A 20553-nucleotide genomic window follows, 5' to 3' on the forward strand; every position below is an offset into this window, starting at 1 on the left:
GAACTAGAGGCGCAGGGCACCAGGAGTAGGCAGCCTCCAATCAATAATCGTTAACACAAAAAGAGCCGCTCCCAGTTTGGTGACCTAAGTGCTACAGTGTTATTTTGTGAGTGCATACATCTCACAAAAAGTAAAAGACTGGTCTCACACACCACCTTGTGTCTTGCTTCATCATTGACCAGTCCTCGCCCTCTAAAAACTTGGTTTGATAGAGGGCGGGCATACACCTCAAGACAGGGATGCACTTCTAAAGTGGGGGCCCTTACAGAAAAAGTGAAGTTTAGAGGGCGAGGACTGATCAATGATGAAACATGACACCATACAATATTTGTATGAGGAATATTTTGGGCATCCCTTCCAAATAGCGATTCATAAAGGTATGTATCAATGTCTTGCGACCAAAGTCTAGTCACAAAACATTGAAATTTCTTACATCAGGCCCTAAGCATGCTATAACAGTATTCAAAGGTTCTAACTCTCTGCACCAGCTGTAGGTATAGTGCAATTATACAAATGCTGATTTTCACTCAATAGTGTATAGTAGGAGCAGAAAATATTTAAATGCAAAACTACCTTTCATCCAGTGCTCCATGGTAGTACCAAAAAATCAAATGATAGGCAATGGATGCTTAGGCATTAGTAGGACAATATTGTATGATACGAAAGGGGGTCATTTTTTCACTGCTCTTGTATACATGCACTTCATTGTGGCACACAATCGGTGCTCTTCCTGGCTGTTTCTTTGTCTCTGCACCTGTATCCATAATAAGCAAAAGGCACAGGTGCCGGGGTAAGGTGTGTACCTCATTAGCTGTAGGATAATGAGGGAATGCTCCTTCCCTCATTATGACACTGGAGCGATATGTTCACCAGTACTATATCTGTATTACAGAAGGAGACCCAGAAATATCAAGGTCTCCGTGGTTTATAGACAAAAACAAAATAAAACACCAACGTTACTTTTCTATTAAGTTGAATTTTTAAGCAGCACACAAAAGAACTCAAAGTAAGATAGGAATATAACCTAGTTTTTGTATTTGATGACGTGCAATGCTAATGGTAGCATGGAGCTACATGGCCAATTAAATGTCTCAATCTGAAATTGAACTAGCATAGCAAAATTGCATAATTTAAACTCTTTGGGCCAGATGTATGACAGATTTTAGCAGTCGCAAACAGAAAATTGGGCCATTTGTGACCATTAAAATGGGTTGTAGCATGTACAAACTCTATTTTGCAAGTCAGTAACCTATTACCGACTCGTAAAATAGGTTTTGCGAGTTGCTATTAGGAAGAGGCGTGCCAAAAGTGTCCCTTCCTAATTGCGAATCACAGGCTGATTGTTTTGAGATCACAAATGCGGTTACAAAACAACCGCAGTTTAACACCTACTTCAAGTAGGTGGTAAGCTAGTCGAAAACGGAAATGGGCCCCCAGGGTACCCCATCCCCTTTGTGAATGTATGTGGAAATATTTTTAAGAGTAGGCAGAGGTCCCACTTTTCATTTTTGCTTTTAAATGCATCCTGTTTCTTTTAAGGAAAACAGGCTGCATTTGAAAAAAAATGTTGCTTTATTTAAAAAGCAAACACAGACAAGGTGGTCTGCTGTCCCTGGCATGCCACCATCCCCGTGATAGTAGCCCATTCTCATTGGGTCGCAAAGTATGAACTGCCTCATGAATATTGATGAGACAGGTAATTTGAGGCCCCATTGGGAATCGCTAAACGTATCTGAGACACATTAGTACCTTCCGTTGCAATTTGCGACCCACAAAGAGAATGGTCGTACATCTGGCCCTTTGTGTCCTATTTGGTTTCATGATCAATTGTATAAAAATGCTGTCTTTATTTTGGTATTTGCTGTATGTTTAGAAAATGTTAACAAATGTGTGCTATTGATAAAGAAACCACTTTAGTTTCTAAACAATATTATTTATATTTCTGTTATACTGCATGACTGAAATGAAACACTTTTATATCTACCAGATTGATGAACTCCCAGAGGGTGCTGTGAAGCCACCAGCAAGCAAGTATCCAATATTCTTTTTTGGCACTCATGAAACGTAAGTTGTTACAAGAAAACATGGTCTTTAAAAATGTTGATGAATTTGATTTAGTTGAAATACTTGATTCATTGCAAAAGGAGTTATGATTCAGCAAGGAACTAATCATGAACTGCTCAATTCAGTGCTACTCAAATTTCCAAACCTTTGAGGAAAAAGCTCCAGTCTTGAATTTGTTAAAGATACCCATTCATTTACCTGTGCCAGTTACTATTTTGCTGCATAGTTAGGCACATATTTAATATGTGTGTAGACTTTTGTCCTTGTTTTAAATTTGGCAGGCTGATATGGATGGGGTAGTTGAGTCTGCTCTACCACATTTTCATTCACGACATACCAGTCTGCTTATTTTATCATTAATCCCTGTATGTGGATATTTCCCCCCAAATTAGCTCCCTCCTCCATGGTGGAAGCTTCTTTTGGGGGAAACGGGCTGTAACGGTTCCTACTCCACTTGACGGAATAGGGAATATGCTCTCCCTTATGTTATTTTCCAAAACAGACCCCAAAGTTTGGACCTTTATTCAGAAATGAACTACCTATTACCCCACATGCAGTTGGAGTTTACTTGGGTGCATTTTGCGTTTCTGATCAGGACCATCATGGTTGAAATGGCAGTATTGGACATAATAGATATCAGCAGGAATGGTGCCCAAAGGCAACCAAAGTTGATGCTCTTGGGCTTTGATGGGCACCTGTTTAAGAATGAATGGGGTGCTAGAGCCACGCTCCAAGCTGGTGATTTAGCTGAGATCTCTACAGCCCAATGGAAAATAATACTTCAAAATCCATCCCAATATGTGGACTCTGACTTTATGTTTGTTCCGCAAGTCCCTGTTGTTCTGTAGAGGGGATGCACCCCTGAGAATTATTTTTTCCTTTCAAGAGTGTTTGCTGTCAATACCAGAGACTACCCGGACCAAGGTGGGACAGAGGTGCAGTCTTATCCTGTGGCATACTATACTGTCAGGTCAGGGTGGCCCATTTTTCTGGTTGTGTATTATTGAGAGCTAGTTGTACACAAGGGACTGTCTGGTTTCCTGGCTTTCTGTGTGATATGGCACTTCTGCCCTGCACTGAGAGCTAGTGGCCACAAGAAAGAGATTGCTGGCCAGTTCTGAGAGATGAGAAATGGCACCCCTTTCTCACTTGCTACTGTGCAGCAGGCCATATCGCTTGAGAACTGCTTCCTGGTCCTGGGGTGAGTAGCATGATGCTTGCTGTGGCCTCTCTGGATGATCACCCACCATACTCACTGTGTTCTTGGGAGGCTCATGGATAGAGTCCTCCCCACCTTGTGTGATGTCTTCCATCATTAGCTGACCTGAGGGGGACACAGGTCCTTTGACCGTTTTAGAGTGGTGCTCCCCCAGTAATCTCTCAGCCACACACGTAAGTGTGCTCGTAGGTGCTAAGACAAGGGAACATTGAACTGCATCCGAGGGGTAGGTGACTGGGTACCTAGAATGTCAAGCACCCAACTTTAATCTTAGACTTGAAGGGGGGTGTTTGCTCCTGTCCCCGAGCATTATTTCCCAGGAGAGCTTGCTACCTTTTTAGGTCTCGCTCTCGAGACCTATTTTCTATTGTCGCCGAGTTCGCTCTCAAGGGAGACAGAGCAGTGCACGAGCCTACCAGGGTCTGTGGACGCGCTTACTCAGGCCGGCCGAAGGCTAACACCTTGCTAACACCTCATAGCTTTGGTGAGCGCTGTTGTGTCGGGAACTGTGTGTGTCCCGGGCTTAAGGCGCGTGGACACTGTGGGGGGTGATAGCACCACGTGCTGTACTATGGGCCCTGTAAATAAACACTCTGAGACAGTTGTTTGCTCTTGGTCCCCACGCCGTCGCCAACTGGCGTACCGTTGTACGTAGACTCTATGTATTGCTCAAGATCACGTGGTGGGCACGTAACACGCCTGTTGCATCACAGGCGTAAAACACTACACATTCCTCCCCAACAAAACTAAAACAAAGGAAACACAGAAATAAGTCTCTTAAAAAATGCTTCACAATCTTCCAGGCCCACATTCAATGCAGCCAGCAGCGTTCTCACATATACATGAACAGTCTTTCATTAGGTAGTCTCTCAGGCGACTGAACGGCACCGGATTTCTCCTTAGCTGGTGATAGGATCAGCCTCGGCTCAGGATCCCACCACTACTGACCGGAGATGACACCTCACTGGTCTGGAGTTCAGGACTGCCGCTGGCCGGGGAAAATACTTCACTGCCCCGGGGTTCAGGACCACCACCGCTGCTGTCCAGGCAAACACTCTCTGCTCCGTTTTAATGAGGAGTTTCCCAATTGGGGAACTCCATGCTCTCGTTGAAATCCGACATGTCCATTAGCCCCTGGGAAGCGGTACTCTCTCGGGTCGAGGAGCTCAGAGTTCCCTGAGAGGCAGCAGGGAGTGTGGCACCAATGCCCTGGTGGTATTTCTTGAAATGGGATACGTTGCGAGTTACCATTTCTCTCCCTCGGGTCGCAATTACTCGGGTTCCTTTCACATTGACCATTGTCCATGGCTCTGGTTCATAAGGTAGTCCGAACATCCCACTCGTAGCGCGATTCTTCAACAGCACCAAGTCTCCTCTGACAATCTGTGGCACCTTAGCTCTCCGTCTCTGACTGACCTGTGCATGGGTTTTCCGGCATCTGGTATCAACATGACCATCATTCGGAGAGTCGGGTCTCCACTGCGGATGATGAGGTATGGAATCCATGACCACCCGGCCCATGAGAAGATGTCCAGGGGCAACACCAGTGGTGATGTGGGGTGTCTGACGATAGCTCCTTAAGAATGTGAAAATGGCCAGCTCCACAGACTGCCCTTTGTCGTGGGCGATTCGGATCACTTTGTTAAGAGTTCGCATGAACCTCTCCACTTCGCCATTGGCTTGTGGCCATTGAGGGGTTATCCGGCGATGTTGGATGCCCAGGGCACTTAGATAGTTAGCTAGCTCTTGTCCTTGGAATGGAGGACCGTTATCCGTTCTCACTTCACGCATTAATCCATGCGCCGCCATGATTTTCTCCAGTTTGGGCATGACTTCAGTTGCACTTGTGGTGGATATTATTTCCACTTCCGGATACTTGGAATGATCATCAACGGCCACCATCTTATGCCGGCCGTCTGGGAGACTGCCAAGGTCCAGACTGACACACTCCCATGGAGACTACGGCCGAGGGTAACAGTATCAGTGCTGGCCGCGGTGCTTCTCCAGTTACTTGACAGGCAGCACAACATCTGACGGTGGATTCAACTAGGTCTTCCATTAGTGGGAACCAAACTTTGGTTCAGAGGCGAGATTTTGTTTTGACCATCCCTTGATGGCCGACATGAGCCAGTTGAACAACTGGGGCCGTGAGGGAGGATGGTATCACCAGTCGGTGCTCTCTTAGTAGGCACCCAGTGCTATCCTCATTAAGTTCATCTCTGATATGGTATAGGCCATCCATAATTCACCGTGCTTCAGGGGTCAGTATTTTCCATTCCTCCTTGGCTCTGTGCCAATTCTCACTTTGAAACGAAGCCTTGGCCCTTTGCAGGCAGTAATCCTTCTTGGTAGCTTCAGCCAGACTGTCCATTGATATGGGTAGGGGGCAGGACCGAGCAGTGACGCATCTCACGTACTCTTCCATGTCAGCCACCTCCTCCATTTCTTCTCTGGTGGCTGCTCGAGGATGTCGCAACAGGTAGTCGGCCGGATTTCGAGACCCGGGCTGGTACTCCACCTTGCACTTATAGTTCTGGAGCTGTAGCATCCATTTCTCAATACGCGGTGGAGGCTTGGTGGAAGTTCCTGAAAACAGAGCAACCAATGGCTTGTGGTCGGTTGCAACAACAAATGGTTTTCCATATACATACCGATGAAAGTGCCGGCACCCCCAATGTATGGCTATCGCCCCTTTCTTAATTTGGGAGTATCTCTGCTCCGTTGCCTTGAGGGACCGGCTTGCGAACGCTACTGGGGCCCAATCTTCTTCCGCCCGCTGCCTTTGCATCAGTACGGCCCCTAGCCCCACCGGGCCGGCATCCACAGCCATGAGTGTCAATCTTCTGGGATCGAAAAAGGCCAGGGTGGTAGCTTCCGACAGTGCCTCTTTGATTTCCCGAAATGCTTTGGCCTGTTCTGGGCCCCACTTCCAAGGATTGGCATTGGTGAGTTCCCTCAGTGACAATGTTAGGTTGGCCAGGTCTCGGATGAACCTGCCACAATAATTCACCATTCCGAGGAAACTTCGGACTTCCGTGACGGTGGTGGGAGCCGCAGTCTCTTTAATGCCCTTCACCTTCTCTGGGTCAGGGTTGACACCGTCGATCGAAAATGTGTATCCAAAGAATTGCAGTTTCCGTTTTAGGAACTCGCACTTTTCGCGATGTAGGGTGAGCCCCGCATCCCGTAGTCTCCGCAGTACCTGGGTCATTCGGCTGTTGTGCTCCGGGATGGTCCTGGCATTGATAATGATGTCATCGCTGACATTAATCACACCCGGAATGTCTACAATAAGTTCCTGTATCACATTTTGGAACACTTCCACGACACTTGATATCCCAAAACTGAGTTGGGTGTATCTGTGGAGCCCCAGGTGTGTCGAGAAAGTGGTGATGTTGCGGGATGCGTCGTCTAGGACCAGCTGATGATAGCCTGACCGCAAGTCCAGTTTGGAAAACCAGCAGGGTCCAGCCATTTTCCCTATCAGATCATCAATGGTGGGAGTTATGTGGCGTTCCCGCTTGATAGCGGCATTGGGGAGCCGCATGTCCCGCAGATCCGCACAGCCCCCGGCTGCTTGGGTTTCCGTGTGACCACTATCAGTGACACCCAGGGGGTAGGACCTGTTACCTTCTCTATTATTCCTGCAGTCTCGATTTTCTTAAGCTCCTCCTCGACCAGAGGTCGCAAATGAAATGCTATTCGCCGGTGCCTCAGGGCTACTGGTTGAACAGTCTGATCTATGTGGAGATGCACCTTTTTCCCTCGGAATTTTCCGATTCCTTTAAACACCTCTGAGAATTCCAGTAGTAATGGTTGAATTGACTCTTGATGGACTCCAAAGGCGAAAGTCACCACTCCCAGGTCTTCAGCCGCCCGGCATCCCAGCAGCATGCCTTGTCCGTCTTCCGACACAAAGACATTGGTAGTGATGGACCGTTCTCCATGCGAGATGGATGTTCTGAATTTTCCTCGGATCTTTAGAAGGGTGTCTTGTCCATAGGCAAACACGGTAATGGCCGACGGGAGTAACACTGGTGGTGGATATAGGGTCTGATGTAGAGCGGAGGCCATGATATTGATGATCGCCCCGGTGTCCATCACGGCCATGACGTCTTGAGCACCTACCTGGATGCCACATTGAGGTAACCGCCGGGCCTTCCGAGTGGTGATGCCTATCATGTGCACCTTGTGCACCGTCCGTTCCTCCTCCTCATCATCATCCATGTCACTCTGGCCGGGATCTCCTTCTGGCACAGCGTTCACCACCTGTCTTGGCTTGCGGTACTTCTTAGCGCGGCAGACTTTTTCGAAGTGATTGAAGCGTCCACACCCCAAGCACCGTTTTCCTCGAGCCGGACACTCCGCCGCAGGATGGGGTGATCCTCCACAGTAACCACACGCCTTGGATAGGCCAGACGTGGCCCCTCCACCTCCCTTCTTGGTCCACTTGGGTGGGGACTTCACGGTTATCTTGTTGACAGGTCCGGCTTTCACCAGTGCTTGGAGGGCGGCCTCCATGTGAGCCGCTCGGGCCTTCGACAGCTCCTTTGTGCGCCCCATGGTCAGGATGTCCGCCAGTGACTTGCCAGATTCTTCTAATATCCGCTCTCTCAGTTTGGCAGATGCACAGCCTTGAATAATCTGTCCGCGGATCTCTTCCGTGGTGTCAGCGAAGCCGCACTTTGTCCCTAGGTTTTTTAAGCGGGCATGGTACGTGTCTTGGGACTCCTCTGTTAGCTGTCTCGCTTGCCGGAATATAAACCGTTCATAGTCCTGGTTAGCCATGGGCTCGAAGTGCACATTCAGAGCGTTGATAAGCGTGTGGTTGTTCTTCGGTGTAACTTCCACTATCGTTTTAGCTATGTTGTGGACATCCTTGCCTCCCAGGTGAAGGACCATGGCCCTCTTTTGATCTCTGTGCACCTTCGTGGCTTCAAAGAATATTAGCAGGCGATCCACCCAGTCCTTCCATTTGGGTGCCAGTGATGAGGGTGAGCCTTCCACCAAGAACGGCTCTATGGGGGGTATCGTGGCCATGTTAGGTGAGTTGGTGTGTGCTTTTTCGAGTGACACCAGTGGCGTAAGCTCTCTGCCACGTTCCTACCGGTGAGCCTTCTGATAACCCCTTCCCACAGGAATCCGCGTGTATTTTTTTGGGGGGGCGCCAATGCTTGATGGCAGAACGCTGACCTGATTGCCGTCTGAGGCAACTGTTGGTCGTTGATGACTTTTGTCTCTAGGGCGTGGAAAGTGTGTGATGTTCTCCCACCAGGCCTCAGTGTACTCCTTTTGTAGTGCTGGGCCCTCCTTGAGTGATTGGGCTATGGCTGGCACGTGCTGCTGTGCCTGACTTTAAGCCACACTGTTCCCTGCCCGTGTCAGCAGGCCTCCAGGGCTGTAGAGGAAATTTGCCCCCTGTGATCTCCGTGCAAACCGCAACCCTCGCGGTGATATGGGGGCGGGGGGCTAGTCTGCATGCCCAGGAGAACCTTGCCGGCTTGATGGGGATGCGCGCCCCTCCCTCGCAGCTATCCTGGCAGCCCACGCAGCAAGCAGGTCAATGTGCACGGGCGCTTGAAGCAGGAAACGCCTTCCTCAGCCCTGCACGCCTCACCGAGCGAGACGCAAACAGGATGCGGGCCGATGCGCAGCCACGGGCGGGGCCAGCACGCTGTACCTTGCACGCGCTGCCGATGCAGCCGCGTCTTCAGGGTCCCACTGGGCACTTCTCACACGCGGCTTCACAGCGTGCGGGGACGATGGGCACGAGCGCCGCGAGCCGATCGCAGCGCTCCCGGCGGCCCACAGCAGGGGACTCGACACACAGCAAGGGCACATTCCACCCTCGTTGCCAGCTGTTGTGTCGGGGACTGTGCGTGTCCCGGGCTTAAGGCGTGGGGACACTGTGGGGGGGATAGCACCACGTGCTGTACTATGGGCCCTGTGAATAAACACTCTGACACAGTAGTTTGCTCTTGGTCTCCACGCCGTCGCCAACTGGCGCACCGTCGTGCGTAGACCCTATTTATTGCTCAGGGTCACGTGGTGGGCACGTAACGCACCTGTTGCATCACAGGCGTAAAACACTAGAACATAACAAGCGCCTTTCCCGTGTGTGCTGGACTGGAGCAAAATTAGCTAGGATGGAACAGCTTTACCTTTCAATGCACAGGGAAAATGACGAAACAAAACAAAGCCCGACTTTTTAAATGGTCCCCAACTTTATTTATCTTCCCTTCATAAATGAATATCAATGAAACAGTCACGTTTCATATTGAAAACAGACGCATACACCCAAATACCCCATTCAGGCCGGAGAATCTTTTCTTTTAAAGCCAAAAATGGCTATATTTTGGCTATCTCACGCCTGAAATTGCCTCTGCGTCAGTGGAAGCCAATGGAGGCAATATATTCTCCCGAATATCTTTTTTAAATCTCCCACTTTCCTGGCCTAAAATGTTGGTATTTATAACTTGTGCTCCCGGTTTTATGGTATTTATTTTTTTGCCATTTCCGTCTGTATTTATCCATATTTATTTTTGGAGCATTTTTTCTGTTTTTATCCACATTTATTTTTGCCACAAGCAAAAGATGAAGCTACAGCTAGTATTTTTCCACATTTATTTTTCCTTCACCTACACTTTTCTTTCTTTGTTCCTATCTTTCTCTATTTATTTGTATCTGTCTTACTTCCTTCCTAAATTATTTTCTTCCCCCCTCCAATTTATCCCTCTCGCTCTTCTTAACTCCCTCTCTTCTTTACTGAATTCCTGCTTTCCTTCCTCTCTTACTGCCTTCTTTTTCTGCTCCCATTCTTCCTGCTTTTGCAACAACTGCCTGAGAGAGGCATGGGATAACTATTACTCCACACCTACCCGTGGCTGGAATTGTTTATTTATAAAGACAAATGTCATCCTGTGTAGCACAGTACTTCTTGATTTTTAACGGGAAACTCCTTCCAAGATTGCAGGACGAGCCTGCACATGCTTCTTGAAGCATGTGTTCACATCAGTCAGTCTTGTAGCTCAGGCAAAGTTGAGAGATATTGGCTTTGCCAATGCTTGTTAATAATAGTCCTGTACTGTTAAGCTACAAAGTAGAAGAAGCACAATAGCCGCTTGATTACTTTCTCTTGTGTCGTTCATTACTTTCCCAGTGACCACCTTTACATTGTGTATTTCTCCGAGGCATTGTGTCAGCTGTTTTTGTCCTCGTATTTTCATAGTCAGTCTTTATGGTGGATAATTATTATGGGCCTTTCTGAATTTAAATAAAGAGCAATGGACCATAAATATGGGAGTGTGTGGCATGGTATAATCTCATGCCAAACTAAAAACTTAATTTAAACATTCAGACAGTGCAGTTCTTTATTGAATATTTTCCAGCAGCCGCCGTGGGTCGTGGGTTGGCTCCCATTTGCGCGAAATAATGATGTGCATTAAAACAATTTCACTGTGGTAGTGCAAGCAGCACTGCCATTTGCCACAGTTCCACTCATCTGCCTGCGCAGCCACCCCGCTTGCGCCACAGGTGACAGCAGAAAAAACAATGAAGCCTCATTAACAAGTAAATGGTCTTCAAAAGACCTGCGAAGTACTCAGGTGGGCTGTGTGCGCCCGGGAAGGGATTTCCAGCAGCAGCAAGGGGGCGTGGCGAGATAACTCTGGACTGGAGCAGGGCAGCGCGGCAACATTTTCTAGTATTTTGCCATTTTACATATAAATACAGACAAAGAAAACATTATTTTCCATCTGTATTTATATGTAAAAATCCATTTAAACGGAAAAACGGGAGTCCTATTTATAACAGAGCATTAATTTATGTCAAGGTTACCAACACTCTGCTCTGCAGGCATCAACAGAGGTCCTTTAGTCAGTAATGTTGCATGAAGATTATTGTTTTCACCAGTGTATAGGGCTTTAAGTGGGCCAGTCCCTGTGCTTGATTTGAGCGGGTGGTTTCCGGTGCTCTGCACCTGCACTTGATTGTCAACACCTGTGCTTGTGAGAGTCTGCCTCTAGGTGGCGATGTCTGGCGAATTTAGAGAGAAATACAACAACAGTTAATTATACATTCAATATACATTACAAATAACTGCTTCCCAAGCAATTCTTATAGCTTTAGGGGCCTGGAATATTCCAAATGGGCACACTTGGAGAATTGTGATGGTTAGTAGCTGTGTTGTTACTGTAATTGACAGCGCTGGCAAAGGAAATGTGTGGTGCAAGCCGCTTTAAACCTCCTGACGAGAGCCTTGACGCTTATTTTCTTACAAATTAAGATCTGGCCGGTCCAGTCGCTAAGAGGGTTTGCTTTCTCTATGTTGTGTTTATGTATTTTTTCCATGTTGCGTATTACTCTTGTATAATGCATTCTTTGAACTGAGTCGGCTCCTAGTGTTTATCATGGATCACAATTGAGAGCTCTGGAGTTGAGGCTAAAGGCAGTGCAAGTTTCATGCCATACCTAGCAGTGGGTCTGAAAGGTGTTCAGAATAAATGATCACCCAATTTTATGCCTCTCTGAAGAGCACACAAAGCAGGGTCACATGTACCATTTGCAATTGTGATTGTGTGCCAGGTTCTGTGAGTGGAGGAGTTACACAGTTGTCATAATATTGGAAAGACAAAAGCAAAATAAAATACTGTGTTTAGAGATGAGTGTGTGTTGTGTGTGTATATCTGTATGTGCTTATGTCTGTATGTGCATGCATGTGATTTGAAAATATGTATATCTATGGTGCTTGTGATTCTATGTCAGAACCGGAGGCGAGGATTATGCTGTAACTTTCTTTATTCCTTACAGTAAGCATTGTGCAACTTCAACATTTAACAAAACAAGCAACAAGGGGGCAGGACAGCAAGCACAAGCAACGAGGGGGCAGGAAAGCAAGCACAAGCAACGAGGGGGAGGGCCAGCAAGCATAAGCAACAAGGAGGCAGTACAGCAAGCACAAGCAACGAGGGGGGGCAGGAGAGCAAGCACAACGAACGAGGGGGCAGGGGAGCAAGCATAGCTAGGGGGCAAGGGAGCAAGCACAGCAAGGGGGCAGGGGAGCAAGCACAGCAAGGGGGCAGGGGAGCAAGCACAGCTAGGGGGACCAGGAGGGCAAGCACAACCAACGAGGGGGGTCAGGAGAGCAAGCACAAGCAACAAGGTGGGGCAGGGGCAAGAGCGCAAGCACAACCAACAAGGGGGGGGCAAGAGAGCAAGCACAACCAACGAGGGGGGGCAGGAGAGCAAGCACAACCAGTGAGGGGGGCAGCAGAGCAAGCACAACCAACGAAGGGGGGCAGGAACGCAAGCACAGGCAACGAGGGGGCAGGAGAGCAAGCACAACCAACTAGGGGTGCAGGAGAGCAAGCGCAACCAACGAGGGGGGGCAGGAGAGCAAGCACAACCAACGAGGGGGGCAGGAGAGCAAGCACAACAAACAAAGAGGGGCAGGAGAGCAAGCACAAGCAACAAGGGGGGGGCAGGAGAGCAAACACAACCAACTAGGGGGGCAGGAGAGCAAGCGCAACCAACAAGGGGGGGCAGAAGAGCAAGCACAACCAACGAGGGGGGCAGGAGAGCAAGCACAACCAACGAGGGGGGGGCAGGAGAGCAAGCACAAGGAACGAGGGGGCAGGACAGCAAGCACAAGCAATGAGGGGGCAGGACAGCAAGCACAAGCAACGAGGGGGTAGGACTGCAAGCACAAGCAACGGGCAGGACTGCAAGCACAAGCAACGAGGGGGCAGGACAGTGAGCACAACCAACAAGGGGGGGCAGGAGAGCATGCACAACCAACGAGGGGGCAGGACAGCAAGCACAAGCAACAAGGGGGCAGGACAGCAAGCACAGGGAATGTTTGACATGTCAGGCAATTTTTAAGTGACACTGCTGAGGAAGCAAGACTACTTTTAATTTAGGCAGGACAGACAACACATACCCTTCGAACATGAAGTCTGGCTAAAATAGAACAAGACAAAACATAGTGAGAGTGAAATGGGGGTGTTCAATGGCGGTGGCTACTTTCCAGCATGTTTAAGTTGTGAAGACACCACTGCTCAATAAGGAAATCTTTCCTATATCCAATCTCTCCCACTATGCCCACATGAATAGGAGACAACCTAAAACATCTGGCTCACAATAAAGTGTTCCATCAATTACAAGTGCACTGCAGTGTCACCACCATTCGCACTGGCAGGCGTAGCTGTAATTTTTTTCTCATGCAAATAAGGTTGTAAAGGCTGGCCTTCTAATTATGCTAAAATATGATATTGTAGAAGGCTAACCAATATCTGAAATTATGTTCTTATTCATTTGCAAATCACCACCCACAATAATGCTACACATCTCGTGACACATTTAGCATTATATTTTTACTCTAATTCATAAATTATCAAGGCAATGATGAATGTGTTTTACATTCCAGTACCTTTCTGCATTACAGGACTTTTGTCAGCAGATAACGAAAAGAAAGGGTTAGAGGCCTCGGCTTCTGCTTTCTTGCTGTAGTTTATGGACACAACCACATCTTTGGAGCTTGGAGAGCACTACGAACGAGGGGGCAGGACAGCAAGAACAACCAACTAGGGGGCAGGAGAGCAAGCACAAGAAACGAGGGGGCAAGACAGCAAGCACAAGCAACGAGGGGGCAGGACAGCAAGCACAAGCAACGAGGGGGCAGGACAGCAAGCACAAGGAACGGTGGGGCAGGAGAGCAAGCACAGCCAACGAGGGGGGGCAGGAGAGCAAGCACAACCAACGGGGGGCAGGAGAGCAAGCACAACCAACGAGGGGGGGGCAGGAGAGAAAGCACAACCAACAAGGGGGGGGCAGGACAGCAAGCACAAGCAACGAGGGGGGGCAGGAGAGAGCAAGCACAAGCAACGAGGGGGGGCAGGAGAGCAAGCACAAGCAACGAGGGGGCAGGACAGCAAGCACAAGCAACAAGGAGGCAAGCACAAGCAACGAGGGGGAGCAGGAGAGCAAGCACAACCAACAAGGGGGCAGGAGAGCAAGCACAACCAACAATGGGGGGCAGGAGAGCAAGAACAACCAACGGGTTGGGGGTTCAGGAGAGCAAGCACAACCAACGAGGGGGGCAAGAGAGCAAGTACAACAAGTGAGGGCAGGACAGCAAGCACAAGCAAAGAGGGGGCAGAACAGCAAGCACAAGCAACGAGGGGGCAGGACAGCAAGCAAAAGCAACGAGGGGGCAGGATAGCAAGCACAAGCAACGAGGGGGGGCAGGAGAGTAAGCACAACCAACGAGGGGTGGGCAGGAGAGCAAGCACAACCAACGAGAGGGGAGCAGGAGAGCAAGCACAACCAACGAAGGGGGCAGGAGAGCAAGCACAAGCAACAAGGGGGAGGGCAGGAGAGCAGGCACAAGCAACGAGAGGGCAGCACAGCAAGCACAAGCAACGAGGGGGCAAGCACAAGCAACGAGGGAGCAGGACAGCAAGCACAAGCAACAAGGAGGGGGCAGTAGAGGAAGCACAACCAACGAGGGGGGGGGGCAGGAGAGCAAGCACAACCAACGAGGGGGGGCAGGAGAGCAAGCACAAACAACGAGGGGGCAGGACAGCAAGCACAAGCAACGAGGGGCAGGACAGCAAGCACAGGGAATGTTTGACATTTCAGGCAATTTTTAAGTGACACTGCTGAGGAAGCAAGACTACTTTTAATTTAGGCAGGACAGACAACACATACCCTTCCAACATGAAGTCTGGCTAAAATAGAATAAGACAAAACATAGTGAGAGTGAAATGGGGGTGGTCAATGGCGGTGGCTACTGTCCAGCAAGTTTAAGATGTTAAGACACCACTGCTTAGTAAGGAACTGTTTTTTAAATCCAATCTCTCCCACTGTACCCACGTGAATAGGAGACAACCTAAAACATCTGGCTCACAATAAAGTGTTCCATCAATTACACAGCAGTGTCACCACCATTCGCACTGGCAAGCCTAGCTGTAATTTTTCTCTCATGCAAATAAGGTTGTAAAAGCTGGTCTTTTAAATATGCTAAAATATGATATTGTAGAAGGCTAACCAATATCTGAAATTATACTCTTATTCATTTCGCTTTCTAACATCCTTAATCACTCATTAGTTTGTATTGGTACATTGGGTCTCAGCATTTCCGCAAAAAAGCTAAATGGGTTTTATCAAAAAAGTGATCAAACATATTGGTTATTTCTAGAGAGAGTACACAATTTTGCAAGCCCCGATGTAGTTGTTCATCTCATCTGTTATACATGCAGTTTTGTCCATGGCATTGTTTCAATATCTCACAGTGATGAGAGTGAGAAGGGTTATAGTCTATGATATCACTCAACTGTTATAGACCTGTGTCTATGTCCATGGTGTTATTGCATCATCTCACAGTAGAAAACGTGAGATCAATTACAGCCAGTGATGCCACTCATATTCCTGGTTAAGCCCTTTTGTTACAGTTTCCATTCCAATGATTAATGAGCTCTCTTCTCGACAAAGCATTTGGTCCAAATCTCCTCCTCGTTTAGGGATTTTTAGTCTTTTTAGGCCAACAAAAGTGAAGCTCAGGTTGTTCTTATGATGTTGTAGGAAGTGATCTACAAGGGACTGTCTAGTGTCTGTACCATGGATATTCCGATAGTGTTCCTGTATTCGGACTTTCAAAGGTCTTTTAGAGCTACCAATGTAATGTTGTCCACAAGGGCATGTTATTAGATAAATAACATAGGTACTTTCACAGTTGATGAGATCTTTGATCTTATATTTGTTGCCATTGATTAGGACCTCTTTAGTTCTAGATTTGCCCAATTTGCAGATTGAACAGTTCGTGCAAGTGTAAAAACCAATGGTCTGAGGTGGAAATGCTCTTGGTTTTGGTTTGGTATCTAGAAAGGATGGACAGAGAATATCTCTTAAGTTCCTGCTTCGCGAGAAACCCATCTGGGGTTTATCTTGTATTGTATCGGACAGGGTAACTGCTCTCATACCATACAACTAAAATATTCTCTCTTATCCTCTTCAACAGCCTTGAGAAAGCCCCGGCGCAAATCGCCAAGAGGGGGCGAAACACGTGTCGGCTGTCCTTGTTCTATGAATAAAAATAAAGAAACTTCACTGCAATTAAAATGTCTCTGTCCTCCATACCACGATCTGGAAAGAATGGATATTAATCTTGAAAAACTGATGTGAATTTCTGTGGAGAACACACTTACCACTTTTCAAAACTGTCTCTTTACTTGAAGCCCAAGAGGTCCAGAGCTTCGAGTGTGTCTCCACCCACCCATCAATACTACTTATTCAAGTGTTGTTCAGGCCTTGAAATCCTTGGACCTTTGCTACCCCATTCACAAAAGCACCTCATCCCCTGATTTGGGGGCGTACCAGAGACTAAAGAGAGCTTTCCTCCCCCAGAACAGGCCAAGCTCCCAGACGTGTCTGATAGCACAGACTTTGGCCAGGATGACGAGGAGGATGAATCCGTAGGGGATCACAAGACGAAGTGGGTCCGCCTACACCCTGGTGCCCTGACATGGGCCCTTCTGATGCTTCTAAACAGAGCAAGCCCTCCGATATGTTGGTTCCTGAGGACCTGGTCTATCCACGTTCCTTGGCCTGGACACCTTCCCCCAAGGTTTCGGATTTCATCTCTGGAGGACTACGTAAGCCTCTCGAGAAGGAGGTTAGGGCCTGCCTTAGGACGGAGTGCCCTTGGCCAACCCCTCCGGGTAAGGTCGCGTTGACGCCGGAGGTGGACGCTAAGATGGTGAGTTTCATTCAGAAGTACATTTGGGACCCTAAGAAGAGTATTGACAGGTCCTGGAAGAACTGTCAGAATAAGCTCCTAGACCTGACCGGACCTCTTACCAAGATCCTAGAGTTAGCGGAAGAGGCTAATGCAACTGGTTGCTCTGTGTCACCAGACCACATTTCTAACTGGGTCCAGAGGGTCATAGTTTCTTGGGGAAACGCTAACTGCACCCTGTCCACAGAAAGGCGACGCTCCTTTCTTTTAAAGGTGGATCCTAAGCTTAGCCACTTGGCTTCTTCAGAGGCGGGCGCTGTTGCTCAGGGAGGCCTGTTTGGGGAGCTCTTTATAAGGAAACTGACGCGGTTTGTCTCAACCTTTACCTCGCTTGAAAAAGCGCAGACTTCTATCAAAAAAGTCTTCCACCCCCTTGTTTTTCTCAGTGCCGGTCATGGCAGGGGGTGCTCGGCCGGCAAGTTCTACACTCAAGCCCCTCAGCATGGCTGCAAAAAGAACACGGATCCCAGCAGACAGTTCTTTCGATCCCGCCATGGATACAGAGGCCGGGGAGGCAGGGGTCGAGGCCAACCCCTGGCCACAGCAGATGAGCCTTGCACCTTTACAACATCTCCAGGTAGAGGGGCAGTTTGGCTCTTTTCGAACACACTTGGAAAACCATTATCTCAGACTCTTGGGTGTTACAAACTTTCCAAATAGAGTTTTACGGTACTCCCGTCCAGGACGTTCACCCCAAGCTGCTGGTTTTTGCACAGGACAAGGTCGCCCTTATCGACAAGGAGGTGACCGATCTTCTGCGGAAAGGAGCAATAGTCCCTTCCAGTCTGCATCTGAGGGGGCTTCTCAGCAACATCTTTATTGTAGAGAAGACGGACGGTGGCCAGCGTCCCATTATAAATCTCAAAGAGTTCAATCAGTGGCTGGTCTATCGCCACTTCAAGATGGATGGCATCCTTCTTTTGCCTGACCTCCTGAAACCCAACAATTGGATGGTGCTCCTTGATTGGAACAGCACCAACACCCACCGACCATACATGCAATCTAGGATTCATCCTCAACTCCTCCCTCTCTATGTCTAAACAGGTCAATGCCATCTCCTCCTACTACAACACCTTCTGCATGCTCCGCAGGATCTACAAGTCGATGCCGACCAAAACAAGAAGAACGGTGACACAGGCCCTCGTCAGCAGCAGACTGGACTACGGAAACGCACTCTATGCAGGAATCCCAGCCAAACACCTACAATGACTACAACACATCTAAAACTCCTCTGCCCGACTGATCGTCAACGCCCCCGCCGCAGCCACATCACCCCCCGCCTGAGAGACCTACACTGGCTCCCCATCAACAAGAGGATCACCTTCAAGCTCCTCATCCACGCACACAAAGCACTCCACAATGCCAGACCTGCCTACCTGAACAGCAGACTCCGCTTCCACACCCCCACCCGCCAGCTCCGCTCCACCAGCCTCGCCCTCCCTGCTGTCCCCCGCATCCAACGAACGACGTCCAGCGGCAGATCCTTCTCCTACCTCGCCGCCAAGACCTGGAACACCCTCCCTACCCACATACGGCAGACCCAAGACCTACTCACCTTCAGAGGACTCCTCAAGACCTGGTTCTTCGAGCGGTAGCAGCAACCCCCCCCTTCAGCGCCTTGGGACCCTCACGGGTAAGTAGCACGCTCTACAAGTACATTGATTGATTTAAAGGACGCGTATTTAACAGTACCAGTTTACCCTCCGCACAGACGTTTCCTCCAGTTTCTCTGGAAAGGTGTGGTCTACGAGTTCATGACCCTTCCGCTCGGTCCGTCATCAGCCCCGTGGTGCTTCACGAAGGTTCTCACGCCGGTCGTGGAAACACTTCGGGCGAAAAAGTTGCGTCTCAAAGTCTATTTAGACGATATTCTGCTTCTGGAACAGTGCCCGGCAGGCATGTTCATCCAGCTCAAGGAAACAACTGATCTCCTTCAGAGCCTGGGGTTTGTCATCAACGAAAAGAAGTTCCTTCTGACCCAGTCCATGCAGATAATATCCCTGGGCTTTACCATCAATTCGGTTGGTACCCTAAGTCTTCCTTCGCGGAAGATTGTCAAGATTCGCAGGGAGCTCTGACGCTCTCTGGCTCGCTCTTCTACCTCGCTAAGGCAGATAGCACATCTAGTGGGCCTGTTATCCTCGTTGATTCAGGCTAACTTCCTGGGCCTGCAGGGTGCTACATGGTGCTTCAGTGTCTCAAAGCCTCACATCTCCGCAAGGGCTTGCAGTATGCAGATCAAGTTCCCCTCACTAAGGAGGTTCGGGTGGGATGAAATGGTGGCTCCACCATATGGAGGCCTGGAAGGGCAGAGCCATTTTCGGTTGCGCAGCAAATCGTGCTGGGGGCTTGGTGCGGGTACTCCTTTACTGGCGGAAAGTAGTCTTCTGCAGAAAGTCAGCTTCCCATCAATTGTCTGGAATTGATGGTGGGCTCCTTCACGATAAAATGCTGGACCAAGGACCAGTTTTCCTGCAACGTCCTGCTGAAAATTGACAATGTCTCAGCGGTGCGTTATATCAGCCACCTTGGGTCTACGAAGTCCAAGGCATTGGGGGATCTGGCTAAGGATCTGTGGACGGCAAAGTCCCTCCCGGGAGTGTCCAATATGGTAGCGGACTGGTGCTCCAGGAGTTGGCTGGACATGAGCTTGTGGCAGCTTCGTCCACGGGTTTTCCAGCAGTTGAACGACACGTGGGGCCTGTTCTCGGTGGACCTCTTTACTTCCTGGTTGGACAACCAGCTTCCCAAATTCTACAGCTGGAAGCCAGATCCTCTGGCGGCAGCGACAGACGCTTTCCTCCAGGACTGGTCAGGGGACACCAGCTATGCCTTTCCCCCCTTCGCGATAATCATGAGACTCACCACCAATGTTCGCAGACAGCACGTGAGCGTGGTTCTGATCACTCCTTATTGGAGGTTACAGGTGTGGTTTCCACTTCTTCTGGAACTTTCTTGGGATTCTCCAATTCTCTACCCAGCGATCCTTTTCTTCTGAGGGATCCTGAGGGTCTCCCTCACCCTTTTCTCTAGCAGGGGAGAATGCATTGGGTGGCCTGGCGGATTTCAGGCATTGCTGGAGAGTCCGCGGACTTTCACCAGAGGCTCAGCGTCTGCTGGGAGCAGCATGGGCAGACAGCACCGACAAGAGATATAGATCATCCTGGTGATGCTTGGTCAGTTGGTATGTTCGGAACGATCCCATGGGGTGCGAGATGGTATCTATTCTGAACTTTTTGGCATCCCTGACCTCTCAAAGTTTAGCGTATTGGACGATTAATTCCTACCGTTCAGCGATTTCAGTGGGCCATGTGCCGCTACAAGGCCATCCAGTTGGTGAACATCCTTTGGTCTGAAAGCTGCTATGGGTATACGCTTAACGCTTCCCCCAGAACCTAAATATTCAGCTCTTTGGAATGTTAACAAAGTACTCCACCTGTTTAATTCTTGGCAAGCCAACAAATATTTGTCCCGCAAG

General features: G+C 49.0%; 1 protein-coding gene across 1 annotated transcript in view; it reads left to right on the forward strand.

Moving 5' to 3' along the window:
* HDGFL3 (HDGF like 3) overlaps positions 1–20553 on the forward strand; it is a 304397-nt gene that overhangs the window by 88413 nt on the left and 195431 nt on the right. Inside the window, exon 2 of the mRNA XM_086958233.1 lies at positions 1988–2064. Coding sequence (XP_086814359.1) covers positions 1988–2064 — 77 coding nt within the window. The remainder of the gene's footprint in view (positions 1–1987; positions 2065–20553) is intronic.

The sequence above is a fragment of the Lissotriton vulgaris genome, chromosome 2_1 (assembly GCF_964263255.1).
Source record: "Lissotriton vulgaris chromosome 2_1, aLisVul1.2, whole genome shotgun sequence".
NCBI classification, from domain to species: Eukaryota; Metazoa; Chordata; class Amphibia; order Caudata; family Salamandridae; genus Lissotriton; species Lissotriton vulgaris.